The sequence below is a fragment of the Tiliqua scincoides genome, chromosome 6 (assembly GCF_035046505.1).
Source record: "Tiliqua scincoides isolate rTilSci1 chromosome 6, rTilSci1.hap2, whole genome shotgun sequence".
Taxonomy (NCBI): domain Eukaryota; kingdom Metazoa; phylum Chordata; class Lepidosauria; order Squamata; family Scincidae; genus Tiliqua; species Tiliqua scincoides.
Window position 1 is genome coordinate 10,259,068 of NC_089826.1, and position 19,250 is coordinate 10,278,317.

At 42.3% G+C, this 19,250-nt stretch overlaps 1 protein-coding gene across 3 annotated transcripts; it reads right to left on the reverse strand.

The window, feature by feature from the left end:
* Positions 1-814: 814 nt before the first annotated feature.
* HNRNPD (heterogeneous nuclear ribonucleoprotein D) lies at positions 815-17,995 on the reverse strand. Of its 3 annotated transcripts, XR_010794654.1 has the most exons (9): positions 17,632-17,995; positions 9,931-10,102; positions 9,637-9,798; positions 4,930-5,061; positions 4,008-4,107; positions 3,174-3,320; positions 2,312-2,409; positions 1,901-2,007; positions 815-1,143 (listed from the first exon to the last, which is right to left on the reverse strand). XR_010794654.1 is itself a non-coding variant. In XM_066631849.1 (8 exons), the coding sequence occupies exons 1-7, from the start codon at positions 17,817-17,819 to the stop codon at positions 2,342-2,344; spliced, it is 969 nt and encodes a 322-aa protein (XP_066487946.1). In that variant the 5' UTR covers positions 17,820-17,994; the 3' UTR covers positions 815-1,143; positions 2,312-2,341. The 3 variants fall into 3 exon arrangements, 2 of the variants coding, with proteins under 2 accessions (XP_066487946.1, XP_066487947.1); XM_066631849.1 differs by lacking the exon at positions 1,901-2,007 and having other exon boundaries at positions 17,632-17,994; XM_066631850.1 differs by lacking the exon at positions 1,901-2,007 and having other exon boundaries at positions 9,931-10,099; positions 17,632-17,992.
* Between the last annotated feature and the right edge of the window lie 1,255 nt (positions 17,996-19,250).

Below are 19,250 nucleotides of genomic sequence, written 5' to 3' on the forward strand. Positions count from 1 at the left end.
GGAAACTCAATGTTCAAAACCCTTGTTGTGTGGGCTGCATCAGTAATCAAAACTGTTTTGGCAGATACTACTACAACCTGTCAAAATATAAGAATAAAGTTGTCCCTATTCCAAAATTTAAATTTTCTAAGTACTTTTAGACGTAAAGGATACAAAAAAACTAAAGATGTGATTGACCATCATTGTAGTATGCAATGTCAGTCTGCAACACTGAAATTGGCCTGTTTAGGAAAACCAACTCAAACACTGTACACCACAATTGGCTCACCAATATATTTCACCACTAAGAACTTCAAGAGTAAACTAAAAATCTAAGCAAAATCAAGACTGGGCATTTGGTGGGCCACTGAGATAAAGGAAGCTAGACTAGATCCAGTGGGGCCTACAGCCTGATCCAATGGGACTGTTCATTGAGGCATGATCTATTTTAGCAGAGTAACTTGTGGAAATGAAGAACATAGAAGCCTTTTAGTACAGAATCAAATTTCTCCTCTACATGATTGTGGTGCAGAATTTGTATACATATTATTTCTATTTAAGATTCAGTGTCCAGAAATCGCTTGTTGGTACCACTGCTGAATGACCTGCTTGCTTAAGCTTTCCTGCCACCAGAATCCAGGGGCAAATTCTTTTAGAAAGTTACAATTCGCTTTTTCCTTGTGTATTAATCTGGCTATCCACCTATGATATGTGCAGCAGCAAGAGTCCCAGTTTTCCGTAAGATTCATACCTGAAATCTTGATAGCAATCTTTATGCAAGTTCCAGTACTTTTAACAGCACCTCCATTCCCAAGATAAAGAAAGACAATCCATGTTTATACAAAAGATTTATTAAAAAACCAGTAAGACACTACTACATCATGACACTGTCACACTGGGCTTTAAACACAAGACTTGCTCTACAATACTGGGGAACAAAATGGGTGTGGGGCATAAATCAAATTGATTTTTAAGCATAGCAATTAAAAAAATAAGACAGTGAAAGCAATTCTGTTGTAATGAGAACGCAATCAAACTTCAGTGGGACCAACATCTTACTTCCAATTCAGGGACTTGATACAAAAATTTTAGTTTGAACTGCTATTAGCAGGCAGCATGAGCCACCTCAAAATGAATCTTCAAATGAGAATACTGCTTGTCCACCTAGAGAGAAAGAAAGAGAAGTCAATTTGTGAAGACGATGAATGCCAGCCAAAACTACAGAAAGTTTAGATACCCCTATGACCCACTATGTAAATACTGTAACCACATTAAATCAAGTATGCTTTTTATATTAAAGCTGAACAGGAGAGTCCATGAGCTGGAAATCCACATGTGCACCACTGTTTGAAAAAGGATCTTTCCACATGTCTGAAATTACTCAAGAAATATTTATTCACCAATGCTATAAAGCATTTCCCCAAACCTTTAATGCTCAACCACCACCAAATAGTTTAGTGAGTGGCTATTTTTGGCCCAAACACTTCTGTTAAAGACTTTACACTGGCCAGCTAAACAGAGCTACTTGTCCATTAAGAGAAATACAAGGAGAAAGGGTTAAAATATCTATTAGAAATAGGTATATATCAAAAAGTTAGAGGAGTTGACACAACAGGACTTCAGCTCAAGAACATCTTGCAATTACTGCTACAACGTCTATAAAAATGGGAAAAGCAAGCATTAAAATAGATTAATAAAATATAAAATTAAGACTGGAAAATCCAGAGACAAGCTGTATCCTTAGAAGAACAAACAGTTAAAATTATTCAGTAAGCTGACGTATTTAACCATTACTGGGCCTGTAAAAAATGCATTAAAATTACATTACAAAATAGTTTTAAAAGCAAAGAATAAGTGAAGGCAAAGCTTGAAGTATCCAATTTATTATAATGCTGATACAGGATGTTGGAAGAGACCATACCAAACGGCAGCATTCGAGAGCGTGAGCATCTCGTACCCTGTCCGCATTGAGCGGGCCTGTGAGAATCGGGAAGTCAGCGCGACACAGGGCCTGCAAGGAAGTTCCCGCTGGCGGGTACAAACAAGGTATAATATCAGAGTTAGTAGGCAATACTATTTCGCTGCAATTCCTTAATTTGTACCCATTAGCAGTACTTTACCTGTTAACTTTACTGACTTGTTAATTTATAGGGCAAAAGGCAAAAGCTTAGAGCACCTGTGTTACTAATCTTCAAAGTTATTATGTTACATTACGGTAAGCACTTCTGGGTGCTGTGAAATTCATTCATCATGACAATAACTTACACAATATATTGAAAAGAACTAGTATTAATTATCAAGCTAGAATGCAGCTTACAAATGCAGAACATACCTGCCTGGGATAGGCTGCAAATGGAATAATTTAGTACGGTTTGTAGCTATTTTGATGACCTCCTCGCCGAGATACTTTCCCATAACCACTCTGCTGATCTAAATACAGAAAAGAGGCATTCAGACTCAGAACTGCAGAAGCAACTGAGCTTTATCTACCTTGTAAAATAGGCTGGGATATCCAAGCAAGCTTTTCAGACCATGCTATTATCACTAATATATCTAAAACAGCAGAGCCTCCTTTCAGACCCACAAGTTTAAGATAGATCAATATGAGCCACCATTTTTCAGCAGCACATTATGAAATTTTCACAAGTCTAGCACGGTAACTCACTAAAACCATGGAAGTCTTCTGTACTTAGTCTCAAAAATAAAACCAACAGGTTGACAGCAGGTTAAAAGTGTCAGGCTGACAAGCTCAGCAGGCTGACCCCACTCAGAAGCTAGCAGCAATGACACGAAAAGGTAAATCTCACAATACAGTATGTAGGGACAAAGCATATTAAGCTTATGACTGATCATGTACAACAAGGGCAAAACTGCATTATAACATGAACTGTGTGTCACTGGAGTAAACTGCCGTTTCACAGGGAATTTCTTAGGCAATTTGAATTCAGTCCAACAATCTTGCCTTGTTGAGATGATTAAACTCTGATGATGATTAAATTCAAGAACAATGGCACTTTCCAACAAAGAAGTGACTGTACTACATTCCAGGTGGTGCACTTAATAAGCATTATCTCTCAGGAGAGCAGGGTGGTCATTAAAGACATCTTAATATTGATGGGACATAATAGGCTTCACTTAGTTTTTTGGCATTTAGAATATCAAGGCATGAAAGCAGGCCAAGAGGCTGGACTTACTGCTATAGTCTCCATATCCATAATAGTTGTTGTAGCCAGTGTAGTCATAACCTCCATAGCCACCATACCCTTGACTGTTGTAACCATAGTTGCCATACCCCTGATTCCAATAGTTACTGTATCCCTGGTTCCAACTTTGACTGGGGCCTGTAACAGAATTGAGAGAATCACAACACTGGAAGAAACATGCTTGAAACAGTATTAAGTACACTACACTGGAAGCAAGGTCCCTTGAAATCAGTGAGCAGTATTGCCAGTTAAATATATGTGTCAATACCAAGTACTTTAAATAGTTTTTAAGAGTTTCCTGGTTCAGCAGCAGCTAAGTCATAATGCACCAGATACTGACGTATGTTTTAAGCAGCTGAATAGTTTTCCATTGTGTTCAAGATGGCATAAAATTTTTCTCATCAGCCTGCAAGCAGGACTCTTGAATTCACAAGTTCTTCAAATGTCACTCAGCCTATTTCTAAAAATAGCACATAGATCAATTTTAACTTTACCAAGAAACAAATCCACAGTAAAGTTTAGTGAACTTTTGAAAAAGATGTGCACAGCTGAGAAACACATGCACCCATGCAATGAACCCTAATCCACAAAAGTTTGTGCTGAAATAAATTGGGCTTTTGTTGCTTGTTGCTGAGGTGCTGGTAGAGATTTCCTCTTCAGCATGTTTTTCAAACACTGCAGAAACTGATATGGCATGAAGCTCTATCAGCAGAAGGAAGAATTCAAAGATTCTACTGGGCATGCCCAAGCCCTTTGGCAAGCTAAAGCAGTTCTCTGAATCCAAGCCACATGTATTACAAGAGTGCTAGTTGTACAGAAGCTTACCTCCACCTCTACCACGAGCTCTTCCAGCAAATCCCCCTCGAGTCCCCCACTGCTGCTGCTGCTGATACTGTTCTTTTGACATGGCTACTTTTATTTCACACTGAAATAATGAAAAAATAATTGGTACAAGTAAATTGTAATTTCTGTGAAGTAATATTAAGCAACTATTCTACATTAAACACTTCAGAAGAGCAATGCAGCAGAAGGAATTAGTGAATTGATGCTGCAGGTTTAAAATACAGCACAAAAGTGTAACTAAATGAGACAAGCATTACAGGCAAATTTCCACACACAATGCAGTAAGTTACGCATCTTCATTGAAGAGGATATCTCACAGTTGTTAAGTATTAGCAATTTAATTCTATTAACCAGTAAAATTTTAGCTATAAACTCTAACTAGTCTCTTCTCCAGAAATTGCCCAATGTATTTATAGCTTAGCTCCAAAGAGACCTCATTATATCTACTTTAACTGTGCTGGAGGGGAAAAAGGAAGGAACTATCACTACTAGGAATCTAATGCCATTACCAGTCACAATTCCTACGCCACACAGTATAAGCTCTAATGGTCAAAGCAGAGGACCTTTAAAATGACCATCACCATTATCAACTTAAGCAAAGCCACAAGCAATTAATGGTCCACAGCCTCTTCTCGAGAAGCAACAGAATTAGCTCAATAAACAATACTCAGAAATGATTTGTTGCCAACAGAAGTCTTTAAATGCTTCTGTAATAGCTCCACCAATGTGTCCACACTCCATACATGTGTAATTTCATCCCTGGCATACACCAGTTTCATGCTGTTTGCATACTTTTCTGGCTGCTGCTCTTCATTCTCAACAGTCCTCACTTGTTACTCCTGGTTTTGCTCAAGAATTCCTTATCTAAAGAGATGATGTTCTAGAATCAAAGCTTGAAACATACTTTACTAAGACCAACGTTGTGGTATTTTTTCTCCATAATTTTCTTCACTGGTTCTTCATCTTTGAAAGTAATAAAACAAAAACCACGGCGTTTGTTGGTTTTGTTGTCCATAGGAAGCTCTATCGACTCCACCTGAATAAGGAATACATACATTAAACAAAGAACATGAACTTGCATTTCCAACAAGCAACTCACAGACTATAACACACCATTTGTTAAAATCAAGTCAGATTTGCAAGCCCACTTCATACCATAGTTTCAGATTCTGGTTTGCTGGCAAACTGCAAACTACAGCATGCAATCAATATCCCACACTAAACCATAGTCAGTATTACCAAACCATGAGCATGATGTCTAGATTGTGTCTGAGGTAGGTGCATGAAGAGTTACCCCATATAATCCAGATTACTAAATTATGGAAACCAAATTGTGCTAAACCCAAAAAAACTGAAGCCGTCAATTAAGATCTGACTTGACTTGAAACGTAATATTACCCACAGTTTTAATCTGTTTAAACTGCTACTTAAAATTTAAAAAGCAGTTATCCAGAGTTAGGATCTCCTGAGAAGGGATAGAAATTCACTAATATCTGAAGAGTTTATTAATTTGCCTTAAGGACATTAAGCCCCTAACTTTTAATATGACCTCTGCACCCTAGTCAATCTGACTAGAAGGTTCTTGTAGTGAAGCAGTAAGGACAGAAATCCACATCCCACTGAAGTTACAAGGTTCCCATTGATTTCAGCTGAGCTGGAAGTACCTAAGACTCTGAAAACTAATTACCATCACTGCAAGCATAGTATATACCAGGACACTGAGGAACTTAAAAAAAACTTCTGAAGAGAAACCAACATACATCTGCTTCAGTTAACTCACCCCTTTGGAATAACTATCAGGCAGGCCAATCCTAACCTATGCGGGTACAGTGGGGTCACATGACCTACACACTGTATCCAGTGCCAGTAAGGAGAAAGCTGGAGGTCTACTTGGAGTAAGTACTACTACTTAAGTACTGAACTACTTATGCTGAGTAAAACCCCAGCCTGCACAAAGGAGTTTCTCAGATCTGCACCAGATAATTGCTGGAGCAAATACAGGAAGCCTGATGCAAGACCAGCAGGCCCGGGAATGGGACTAGGATACGGTGAAAGCCTCCTCCACCAATCCCACCCCCAGGCCTGTCCCTGTCTGCTCTGCCCTTCCCGCACTCCTGTGCTGCTCAACACTTTCCTTACCTCTGTAAGCAAAGGTCACGCCTTTGGAAAAAAGAAAAAGTGGCCTTCACTTAATATTGTGGAGGGTCTAAGGTCTGCCTAGCAGTGCAAATATGGAATAGCAGCTTGAGAATGGCTGACACAACACCATCAAATTCAATAGAAAAATGGTTGGAAGTCTTCCTAACATATCTAACACAGTTACATTTAATTTCAAATGGGAACATTTCTCAAATATGAGAGAATCTGTTTACAAGGTGTTGAAAGGGCAAGTTAAGAAAGTAAAAGCTTCAGATATTTGAAGTTATAATACACACAGTCCAATAAGGAAGAAAGTTTATCAGATTAGAAAGGGTATGAGCACATCCAATTTGATACCAGTGTTATAACTACCTGGGAAGGAAACCATAAACTGCTTTCTTGACACTACTTTTTAATAAGTGAGTAAGTCTTGTACAAGAGAAAAATGAAAAGGTAATGCTCTGACAAAACAAAATTGCAAAGAAAAATATGAATTGCCAAGGACAAACACATCTTGAAATAAATCAAAACAAAACACCAGCCAGAGGGACCTCAAGAAACTCTTGTCTAAAAGGTGCATAAAGACTTCTGAAGAACTGTAAGGAGATTGCTGAATGAGATAAAAGATCAGTAGTTTTGCACTTGACAAAAATATGCATTTGCTAAAATCAGGTCTTTTTATCAGAGCATTTATATGGTCAATTTTAACACAAGGTTCCTAAAACCAATCAATGCGGGGAGAACTAATCCAGTCAGCCAAACTTTTGACCCAAATCAACTCATAGAAGTCATAGTAAAGTTAGAATTAAAAGCCTGTAGAACAGGGGTGTCCAAACTTTTTGGCAGGAGGCATCATCCTCCTGCCATCATCAATCTGACACTGTGTCATTTCAAATTTGAATAAATTGACATAAATGAATATATTAGAAATGGAACTTATATGAATGAATGCAGGTCTTGCAGTAGCTTCAAGGCCTATAAAAGGCCTTGCTCAAAGCAAGGCCAGCCTTTCCTTTCCTGCTGCAACAGCATCACAGATGTGAAACAGCAAGCAGTGGAGGGAGTCCTCGTCCCACAGCTCACGTTAGAGGTTGAACAGTTGGCTGTCACGCTGAGAGCAGTTGCATCCGGCCAGAGCAGGCTCCAGCAAGTCTCCAGAGGCTCATTGGAGACTGGGGGTTCCCTGAGGGCCGGATTGGGAGTCCTTGAGGGCCACATGTGGCCCCAGGGCCAGGGTTTGGGCAACCCTGCTGTAGAAGAATAAGACTTGCTGAGGACAAACTAACTCGGCTTCTGCAGGAGAATGACCTTCCTTACCCATCTTTAATCATCCAGAAGTATAATCTATTGTTCAGTGGAAGATCAAATACCAGATAGTAGTGAACTGTCTGGCACTTACCTTCATCTGAATTAGAGGTTGGAAAAAAAGTGGAAAATATTCAACACAAGAACAAGCAATTTAGAATGAATAGGAATGGAGTTATGAACTCCTAACCCTAGAAGTTAGTAAAATGTCAGATGAATATATTTTAACCCAGTTTCGTATTATTTACGGATACATCGGATCAATCTCTATTATATATTTTGCAAGGATTAACTACATACAGAATTCTTTGAGTCCAGAGGTGTATGGAGAGCTGCAATATTTTTTCAATATGCTCATCTCCTGACTCTCCCCCAAATTATTAAAAAGATAATTTACAAGACTTGTATCCATTTATAAACAAAGAATTGACTGACTAGTGCAAGCTCCTGTGAGTGCTAGGACCAGCTTCTCAAAGTTCAAAATATACTAACACACCCAGATACTTCAAGGGGGGGGGAGGAGTTGCTCAGGTAAAGAGGAAAGTGCCATGGGGTGTATTAGGCTCTAATATTAGGCTCTAATCCTTTGCTCAAACGTGGCCAAGTGTTGAGGAACAATGGCTAGATTTGAAACATGAAAAAAATTATGGTACACCTGAACACCAGCTATTTGGTATGGAGTCGACTCCTGCACAAGCATCCTTGCTGCTCAGCATTGCAGAAAAGGCAGGAAATTGTTACCAATCTGCTTCCTTCAATGCTCATACAATTTCTCCAACCAAAAAACACTGGCATACACTGCACCTTATCCCCATAAACTAGCTTAGAATGCTGTCCTAGACACGCATATGAGGCATGCTTGTGAGAACTGTTTAAAGCAGGGTGTCCAAACATTTTGGAAGGAGGACCACATCATCTCTCTGACACTGTCGGGGGACGGGGGGAAAAAGAATTAATTTACATTTAAAATTTGAATATATTTACATTAATGAACTTATTAGAGATGAAACTTATGTGAATGAATGAAGGTCTTGCAGTAGCTCACAAAGCAAGGCCAGCCTTTCCTTCACTGCCACTGCTGCATCACAGACGTAAAACAGTGAGTAGTGGAAGGAGCCCTCGTCCCACAGCTCAGGTGAGAGGTCGAACAGTCGTCCTCACACAGCAGTTGCATCAGGCAACATGAGCTCCAGCAAGTCTCTGGAGGGCCAGAGGCTCATTGGAGACTGGGGGCACCCCGCGGGCCAGACTGGGAGCCCCTGAGGGCCGCAAGTGGCCTCCGGGCCAGGGTTTAGGCACCCCTGGTTTAAAGTGTTCAAGCCAGAATATTTTAATGCCATAATAGAGCTATGATTGATTTAAAAGCCTTTCACCAACTAAAATCTTCTCCCAGTTGATAAGGGAGCAAATGTCTTTCAGAAGTTTCAGTGTAACAGCCCAATCCTATGGGCTTCAGCACCAGTGGTATGTTTGCACCGCTGGCACTAGGTGTCACAAATGTGCTGTAAAGCACAATTGTGTCACCCTCGGAGTAAGTGGTGCCAGCAGGGAGCCTGCACTACCCTGTCAACAATGCTGAAAAAGCCGTGACCACCTGCAGTGAAAAGGTGAGCACCAGGTGGAATGGGGAGGGTGGAGGGCGTAAACATTCTGGGGTGGGGGGAGGGTAGACTGGGAGGAGGAACCAGCAGAGGCCTCCTCCACTGGATCCTATGCTCCATATCAGTTTAGCAGGTGCAGACTTGAGAAGCCCCATTGTGGAGACTGGGGCTTTACTCAAGATAAAGGGACAAATGTCTCCTTCCCCTGATGAGGCCTTCAGTGGCTTCCCTGGTCCTACAAGATACAGTGGTGGCCATTTTGGGCCACTGTAGCCCACAGTGCCAGGAAGCATAGGATTGGGCTGTTAAGTATCCTATTCAGAAACAGTGGGTGGCAGCAGCAGGTACTCTTAAGAAGTGTTCTGCCTATTTTCTCAAACATAAGGAAATTCCCTCTTCCAAGATGGTACCAACTGCAATATACGTATTTCGGTATTATCTAAAAATAACTATTTTTTCCCTACATAAGTAATGTTTTATTCTATTCAAACCACTAGATTTAATGAACCACTGAGTAGAATTTGTTAGATGACAATCTTACATAACACATAGGGCAGTTTACTTACCTCACCAAAACCTCCAAAATATTCCCTTATTTTCTCTTCAGGTGTATCTGGAGATAAGCCACCAACAAAAATCTTTTTAACAGGCTCTTTTGTTTTCATTGCTTTAGCCCTTTTTGGATCAATCACTTTGCCATTCAATTTGTGCTCTTTCTGATCCATAACCTGCAAAAAAGCTATATCTTATAAAGAAGTCCTCAAAAACAAAGCATCTTTAAATGCCTTTTCATAGACTATGTGCAAGAATTAATGCTAGATTTTTTCCTAGATACCTTATTACTATAAAAACAAGCGTACCTTGTCCACACTCTCGGATTCCTTGAACAGAACGAAGCCAAATCCTCTTGACCGCCCTGTAATAGGGTCTAACTTCAGAGTACAGTCCACAACTTCACCAAATTTTGTGAAGTAGTCCTTCAGATCTTTCTTTGTAGTATCCCAACTAAGGCCTCCAATGAACATTTTCCTGCTGACACAAAGGAGCAGAGTCAAGATTTTTAAACACTTTATATTCAAATTGCAAAATGTACTATATACAGTATTAGACATTAGCAACATTTTACCTGCACACTTCAAGGTTACAAAAAAAATTTTTTAATTAAGAAACTAATGTTCCACGTTTACACCCTTGCCCCATGACCCACTCCAAAACTAAGCACAATGTACAACATTAATTCAATTCCACAACAGTTGAACATATTTAGAAATAATTTATTATGATGGCAATCACCAAATGCCTATTCATTATACAGTGGTGCCTCGCAAAACGAAAGCCTCGCACACCAAAAAACTCGCAAGACGAAAGCATTTTTGCGATTTTTCCTGGTGACTCGCAAGACAAATTTTCTATGGCCGTGCTTCGCAAGACGAATTTTTCTATGGCCGTGCTTCGCAAGACAAATTTTTAAAATTAAAAAGTTGAAGTTTTGTACTTGAAATTTTTGAAATCCTCTGTACAGTATGTATGCCTTTAAAGAGCACTTAATAAACACTTTGTAAACCAAATTTGACTTTGTTCTGACTTTTTTTGCCCATAGGAACGCATTAATTAAATTTCAATGCATTCCTATGGGAAACCGCGCTTCGCAAGACGAAATTTTCGCAATACAAAATGACTTGCGGAACGAATTAATTTCGTCTTGCGAGGCACCACTGTATAGTTAACAACTGGTGAAGGGAAGGTTAATGGTTTGTTAGGATAGTCTCAATAACAACAAGGGAAAAGCAGTTATTTCCACATCGACTCAAGCTGATCTTTGCAGTAGGTTCCAAGAATAACAGTACAGGTAATCAAAACCACAGAAGTCATTCCTTGAACACAAACTTTTGCTTGAATTCACACAAGATAGCATTAATAACACGACTGGCCTCTGCTACGTCAAACGTGAAACTCAGCAGCAACTTCCAAAACAAATACAGGTAGGGAGACACATGTTCAACCACACCCTACATAGCAGTTCCAGAAAGAAGCCCCTACGAAGTTGCACTATTTACCAGATTTCCCTTGAACGCACCGGAGTTTGGAGAAAATGTCAAGCTACATTGCCTTTCAAACTTAAAAGAGAAGAAACATGCCTGTCAATCAGCCTATGTTGTTACTCTATGCAAAAAGGGCACTCAATGTGAGCTCTGCTTAGCAACAGCTCCTGGGTTCTTTATCTGAAGACCACACCTTATAACTGTGGCTGTGCCTGCAGCACCATGCGATATAACACAAGCTGCTTCAAGTAATGCCCTGCTTTGGGGCATGAATCAACTCTCACAGGCAAAGCCAAACAGGATCCTGAGAGCCAACTAAGGGAAAACGGAGAGCGGCAGAACTGAGGAATCCATGTTGAGAAGCACTTCTTGTGGAAATAAGCTTGAGTAGATGTACACCTGAAGCGATCCCAAGGATAAAGTTACTAGCTTTTATCAACACTAAAGGCTGAAATAATGTTGTGCACTACAGAATGTATGATAAAAATATTCAGGTAGAAGCTGCTTGTTGTACCAACAACTTCTTGTAGCTTGTTAGAGCCTTACAATTCAGTTAGCAAATACTTGTGCGCCAACAGATCTATTACCAATGTTTGCCATTTGTGATACACTGAATTGGAAGATCGGATCTTCTCCTTTGGACTGTCAATAAATTATCTGTCTGGCTGCCTGTCAGCAATACTCACATGGTGCTTGTAGTGACCAAGCAGATATTTACAAGCCTGGTTTGTTATGCAATGTTTTAGTTATTATCAGTGTTATAATTAATTGAACACTTGTCTTTTCTTTACTGATATTAAAGGCTCGTGCCTCCTTTCTCCTTCCAGAAGTATTTTAGATAATTTTGCCAAACCCACACACTTCTAAAACTGTTACGTTTTCCATGCAAGGACTTGGAGAATTACACTTCCATGGGCCATAGACAGGTGACAATAATAATGTGTTTTGAACACCTTTGCAATAATTTTCCAGGGTTCTTCTTGGAAGTAATGATTACAAATACAGATTCAGAGTGTTTAGTAGAAAAGGAAACAGGAGAAGAATGCACCTGAATGGACTTTAATAGCATACTACTGCCTCTCTTCCCCCCAAACCATATTCTGGTCAAGAAAACTGGTACTTGTATTTGCTTTAAGCAATTTCAGCCAACTGCTGCTAATGTTTCTGAACCATTTATACACAAACAAACAATCTGCACCTCAGCTACTAGACAGCTGATCTACCACATACAGAAGTAGCCTCTATAAAATCACAAAAGCAAACCAAATAATACAGAAAGCACACCACAACTGTATTAGATATGGAACAGGTGCAGGTTCAGTATTAACAAGACATATCTAGTCTGTTGCATCTGCACCAACTTTTCCTGCTTTAAATTATTAGATTATCATAAACTGCCTCTTGTTCAGAAGACATTTGTAAAATAGGAGACAGGCTTTTGATAATACTTTTCATGCTTGCACTATTTCAGCCACAATACCACCTTCTCTGTTTGCAAATATAACTACCACCAATACTATTTTTAAGAAGAATCAGGGTGGAGGGAGAGGGAAGTCTTGGGGGAGGGGGTCCAACACCAGAAACTGTGGCCAACATATTCCCTAAGGAACAGACATTTTGGCCCAGAAAATCCTTCAATGGATTCAATTCTCTCCAAGAGCAAAAAAAAGGAACAGTCATCCAGGTGCACACAGGATGCCACTCCAAACACAACACCAAATTACCTGCAGTGAAGGCATGTCCTTAGACCACCTTATGCAGCAACTCCAGCACGTTATATTGCATTCTTTATCCATGATGCAAGGCAAGAATGAACAGCTCCTAGCAAGAGCACGATGCCACCTGCCAATTGCACATCATGCAAATGAAGTATTTTAGAACCATAAGGAAGAATGACTTCAATGGGCTGTAGGCACAAATCACCTTCTCTGGAAAATACTGCTTAGGCACTACCAAAACAAGACTAAATTATCCAACCACGAGCAGAACTCAGAAACATTCTAAATTCTTTGCCTACCTCCTGGTTATATAGAAGAGTCCATTCTGCATGAGAACTTCAAAAGGCAAAAAGCCTCCTAACATTAAACTTGAAGCTCAAAGCTCAGATATTGTGGCAGCCCATACTGCTTTTCAAATTGCAGCACTGAGTGTTGGATGGCTGGACAGACAAGACTTCTAAACTGGAACAGCTAGGAAAGGAAGAGTCTATAGAATAAATAAGAGCAAGTTACTAAATAGTAATAGTGCTTGAAAGATCCAACAAGATACACGCTCCTCTGGTGCAAAGGAAAATGTTTGCAGAAATGACTTCTCATGTCAAAAAAGGACTAGGGCAGGGGTGTCAAACATAAGACCGGGGGGGGGGGCGTGGATGCAGCCCGTGGAAGCTTTTTCTACGGCCCTCAGGTTTTCAGCTGCTGTGTGGTGCTGAGGTGTTACTGCTGAAAGGGGAGCCCACATGAAAATTGGGTTCTCCCATATCTTGAAGTATGATCAAGATTTGTATCTTTTCTCTTTTATCATTTGCAGCTAATGAGTTCTTAAGTGAGAAAAAAGTGTGTGTTTTTTTTGTTATGACTTATTTAATGACACCACTTCTTGTCTAATGACATCACTTCTGGTCCTCAGCAGGCATCATGGATGCTATGTAGCCCTCTGCATGAAATGAGTTTGACACCCCTGGACTAGGGTATATTCTTGGGAATTGATTCCCTACCCACTCTCTTTAGTAAGAAGAACAGAACACTATTTTTGTGGATAGAAAAGATCTACAAAAAGCTTCTCAGGCTAATTCCTAATAAGTTTGATTTGTAGCCTGCCCCTTCCCAATGATTTGTGGAGGTACCAACATTTTAACCTCCTAAAGCACAAGTATTACAATCACCCTCATCCCAAATGTTCCAAAGATTCATGATCATCAAAATGCAACTAACTGAAGTCACTCCCAAGACTGCTTTAATTGCAACAGCACAACTACCACTCATGAATTGGCTCCAACCAAGTAAGCACAAGTATCTTCTCACCAGAAATGAGAACTGTGCAACTATCACGGACTCTCTATTCAGTACAAGGGCTTGGGTGAGCCTGAAGAAGGATATTCCACAGTAGGAGAACAACCACTGACAATGTCTGTGTGTTCCTGCAGCCCTAAGATAGCAAAATGAAACTGAAATTCACGCCTGAACTTTGAGAACACCACAGAGTCTCTCACTCCATACTGGGTTCAAAGCTATAGGACTGTATAGATACTAACAATAGATGTGAATTGAACCCCGAATGAAATAGGGAGCCAAAGCAGACACACTAAAGCACTGACGTAAGTGATCCCAATGACCCAGCACAACTGCAGCATTTTGCCCAAGTCAAAGCTTCCAAACCATGGCACCTCCCCCATTCACATTACCAAACTGCAACACAATGGTCTGGTCTCACAGTCACACAGGGATGAATGACTGTGGTTACTTATGTGCAAGCTACGAAACAGCTATTGATAGTTACTTACTGCTCAGTGCTTTTCCGTGTCACCCTTGCAAAGGGTTTTTTTCCATGTATTATGTAACAGGTGCAACGTCTGCTATTTAATGAAAACACAGCATCATGCTTGCGCTCAACATACTGGGGTTCTTAACAAGGATCATTAAGTCTTAGAATTAAAAAGCAGCTTAGCTGAGTACCCCAACATAACTGAATGCCCTACCTACACCACCTCATGAGAAACGGCAATGTGCCAATGCTGCCTTCAACAAGACCTTCAATCCTGATGCTGAATACCATGTGCAACCAGTAATACAGAAGACATATATCAATACAGTGCAAACAGAGCAGGAAGGACAGGTAGTTTTTGTGACTGAAAAAAGAACTAGGCTGATGAAGGGAAAGTTTTACATCCATTTGAGAATTCAAAACAAATCTCCTTTCAAAAACCATAGCATAACAAACCATGAGATGCCTACATAAATGGAAAGGCTTGCATAACTGTCTTTGCACAGCATACGCAGTGAGAATTTATACCGACTGAACTGCACTTATACCATGAAGGCACAAAGGCAGCTTGGCTAGCAACCTTTTCCATCTGTTACAGACAGTCACAGTCATACAGCCAGACTATTACAGGTATATTGCTCACACAACGTTAATATGTCAAACTATGTTCCTTTAAAACTAAACATCTAATTTTATACTGCGGAAGTCACAACTACAAACATGGTAACTCCAGAATGACAATCACATATAGTAACTTACAAATTCTGTACAGATCTTTAAAACACTCCTAGCACAGATTCTGTCAGTACACCAACAACTTTGAACAGCCCTAGGGCCTTAACATCCAACCCCAAAGCACAAATCTGAGGCTGCAAATCTATCTATACTTACCTGGGCTTACCTGGGAGTAAGCCCCAATGACTATAATGGGGCTTACTTCTAAGCAGACAAGCACAAGATTGAGCTTTAAGAATGCTGTTACCCACTTACACTACCCAATATTTAGGAACTAAAAATATACGCAGTTCTCCATAACCCTGCCTAGCACATAGCCAAGATAAGTAACTTCAAAAGGGGTTTGGGAAATCCACACCCAAAGTTCTGATCAAGAGCAAGTTTAGAGAATGCCTTTTAGAAAACTACCTGCAGTATGTCTGCTGTAACTAGAGCAATGTTTACAGTGCTGAACCTACTCCTGTATTTACATAATTGCATCAGCGAACCAGACCCTTTACAGAGCAAAGACAAAGCCAGGTCCCCATCTAAGAGTCCTAAAAACAAAGCTTTTAATTCATTGTACTTCCACCTGTCTTTGGCAGAGATGTGGCAAAGCCTTTCATCCTGCACCACATACTAGTCTTGTTCATTTCACACAGACTGATTGTTCCTAAGTGACTCCTCTTCCAACCATCTAAAGAACACAAAGGGGCTGACCAGAAAGGCAATGGGTTGCAGCTTTACCACAGTGTGCATCAGTTAGCATGGGGATTAGAGCCTAATCCTATGCATGTCTCCTCAGAAGTAAGTACCATCATAGTCAATGGGGTTTGCTCCCAGGTAAGTAGGACTGCAGCCTCAGATCACAATCTCATGCACGCTTGCAGGGAAGAAAAGCCCATTTGAACACAGGGGGGCTTTGCCAGGATTGCGCTGCTAATCTGCTCTAGTGATGGAACCCGTGGGCAGGGATTACTCCAGGCTTGGATCAGAACCACCAAGTGCCTGATACCTGGACAATTGTAAAAGCCACTTCAACAGAAGCGCACTGCACATTCCTGCCGAAGCAGCTGCAGCTATTCCCATTCAGGTGCCCGTTTAGGTGGCAAGAGTTTGGTGCAGTTTTACTCCTTGCTTCAAGACTTGCGAGTAGAAGAGTTTTGTTTCCAGTGAGCAAGAAATAAGTCTCATTAGGCTCACTGGGATCTACTCCCAGGTAAGCGCGGGACTGCAGTCTCAAAGCATCACTGGTAGGGATGTTTGTTTCCTTAGTAGGACTAAGCCTGAGTAAACAAAAAGCTGTTTGCAAACACCTCTAACTGGAAGCCACACAATCAGATAGAGAGGGAAATAAAACCACCAATGCCCGCTTTCCAGGGAGAGCCTAAGGTCAGGAAACAGGAGAATGAAGCGGCCCTGGAGCAGCCCCAGCTACAGACAGCTCTCAGGGTTCGGAGGCTGCCATCCTACCCACACTTTCCCAAGAGTAAGCCCCACAGAACACAACAGGAACTGTTTCTGAGTAGACAAGCCTGGCATTGCGCTCTAGAGCTGCAATCCTATAACACTTTTGTGGGTGTAAACACCACTGAACGAAACGTGATTTGTTTCTGAGTAGACATGCCTAAGACTGTGCCCCGAGGCTGAAATCCTACCCACACATTCCTGGGAATAAGCTCCACTGACCACAATGAGACTTTCTTCTGAGTAGACCAGTCTAGGATTGTGCCCTCATCCTATAACACTTTGCTGGGAGTAAGGCCCCCCTGAGCGCAATGGGACTTACTTCTGAGTAGACCTACATACGATTGTGTCCCAGGGCTACAATCGCATCCGCGCTTTCCTGGACTAAACTCCACTGAACACAACGGGACTAACGCCGTCATCCCAGACCCACTTTCCTGTGAGTAAGCACCATGGACTGCAACAGGACTTGTTCCCGAGTAGACCTGCCTTGTGCGTGTCCCAGGGCTGCCGTCCTATCCACGCTTTCCTGGGAGGAAGCCCTACTGAACCCAACAGGACTTACTTCTGAGCAGATAAGCCTAGGATTATGTCCTGGGGCTGCAACGCCAACACTTTCCCAGGAGTAAGCCCCACTAGAGTAGACCAGCCAGACCAGAGTAGGTCTACCCCTGAGGAGAGCGGCCCTGGGGCTGCCAGCCTGTCACACTTTCCTAGGAGTAAGGCCCATTGAACACAGGGGGCTTACTGCCGAGTAGGCCTGCAGAGGAGGGTCCCTGGGGGCTTTCCCGGGAGGAAGCCCACTGCCGCAACGGGGCTCGGCTCCGAGGAGCCCGGCCTGGGAGCGCCACTCACCCCTCGTCCTCCTCGTTCTTGCTCGCGTCGATCTTGGCGCCCTCCGACTCCGCGGCGCCGCCCGCGCCCCCCTCGGCCGCGCCGCCGCCACCGTTGCCGCCGTCCGCGCCGCCCTCAGGCTGCTCGGGCTGCTCCGGAGCCTCCTCCGCCGCCGCCTCCCCGGCGAACTGCGGCTGCTGCTCCGACATGCTGGCCGCGAGGGAAGGACGCGGAGGGCTCCCCCGCGGGCGCTGCGACCGCCTCCCGGCCCCGAGCGCGGCCTCCGACGCTCCCCGCACTCGCTAATGGCGCCGCCTCGGCCAGCCCGCACCTAAAATGGCTGCCGGAAGGCGCGCGGCGCCCGGGGTCACGTGGCCGCCCGCGCGCCTCCTCGCCCTCCGCTCGCGGGCTGCCAGAGAGAGGAGCCGCAGAGGGCACCTCTCAACGCGCCCCTCTAGGGCGTCTCGACTCTATGGTGTCTCCCTCCCTGTCAACGCCACCCAGCGTGGCGCCCCTCTAGGCTCTCGCAGCTCTATGGTGTCTTCATCCAGTCCAACACCACCCCAGAAGCTTTGCGCCCCTCTAGGCTCTCTCAACTCTATGGTGTTCGTACTTTTTTGTCTTTCGTTCTCTATAGCGCCAGAACAGCCTTTCTATCCAGCCCGCGCCCTTCTCTATGGCGAAAACGACGCCATTACGTGCGTGCGCACTCGGCAGAGGCCTCTGAATCATAGACAAGGGACTATGAAGTGCCTAGAGCGGTTCTAGGAGGACTGGGGGAAAGGCTGGGAGACCTACTGTAGTGTAAGAGTGGCAGGTGGGATTTCTTTCTTTGACCACGCAGTGCAGGAAGCCAAAAGTTGTGGCTTGCAGTGTGCAGTTTTTGTACGTTTGCCAAAGTTTGCCACGTTTTGTGGCTTGCAAATTTCAGAGTTGCAAGATTGTAGTGTTTGCAAGCTAACCAACATTGTCCAAGGCACTGGCAAAAAGTGCATCACCCCCTCCCAACACAGTCCCACATTTATTAGGAAGCAAGTCCCTCTGAGATGCATGCCATTTACTTGCAAGGTTTAGGGTTGCTTGCTTATATATCTTACTTGCTTATAGATCTATATCCCTACCACCACAAAATTTCTCAGGTCAAATGTTTTGTATAGTTCTGCTTCCAGTTAGTATTTCTAGGTCCCAGATATCTTGCTGTTCTAAGTAGAGAAGGGTAAGGTTTTTAAAGAAAAATAGGATCTAAAACAAGGGTAGAGTTAGCCATGCTCATGCTCATGCTCATGCGACAAAAGCATACAAGTTCATGCTATTGCATTTATTAACTTTGGATTAGGAAGTTATTGAAAGTTTCCTATTCAAACCAGAACACGTTTAAACACAGGTAAGTTCAACCTGCAGGTCTTACACACTTTGCCAGGCGGTGAGGCTATAGCACCCTTGGTGTTACTGCCAAAAGTTCAGTCCAAGTTAAAGGTGACATTTTCAAAGACCATTTATTCCTTGGTGCAAGTTTTGCCACAGCACAGAATTAAATGCCTCCTCTATTTCCATAAATCCCATTACAAACTAGACTTATCAAGTCACCCACAGCCTGCCCTTGCTTTACTGGGTACCTAAAGAACTGAAATGCTTATTCA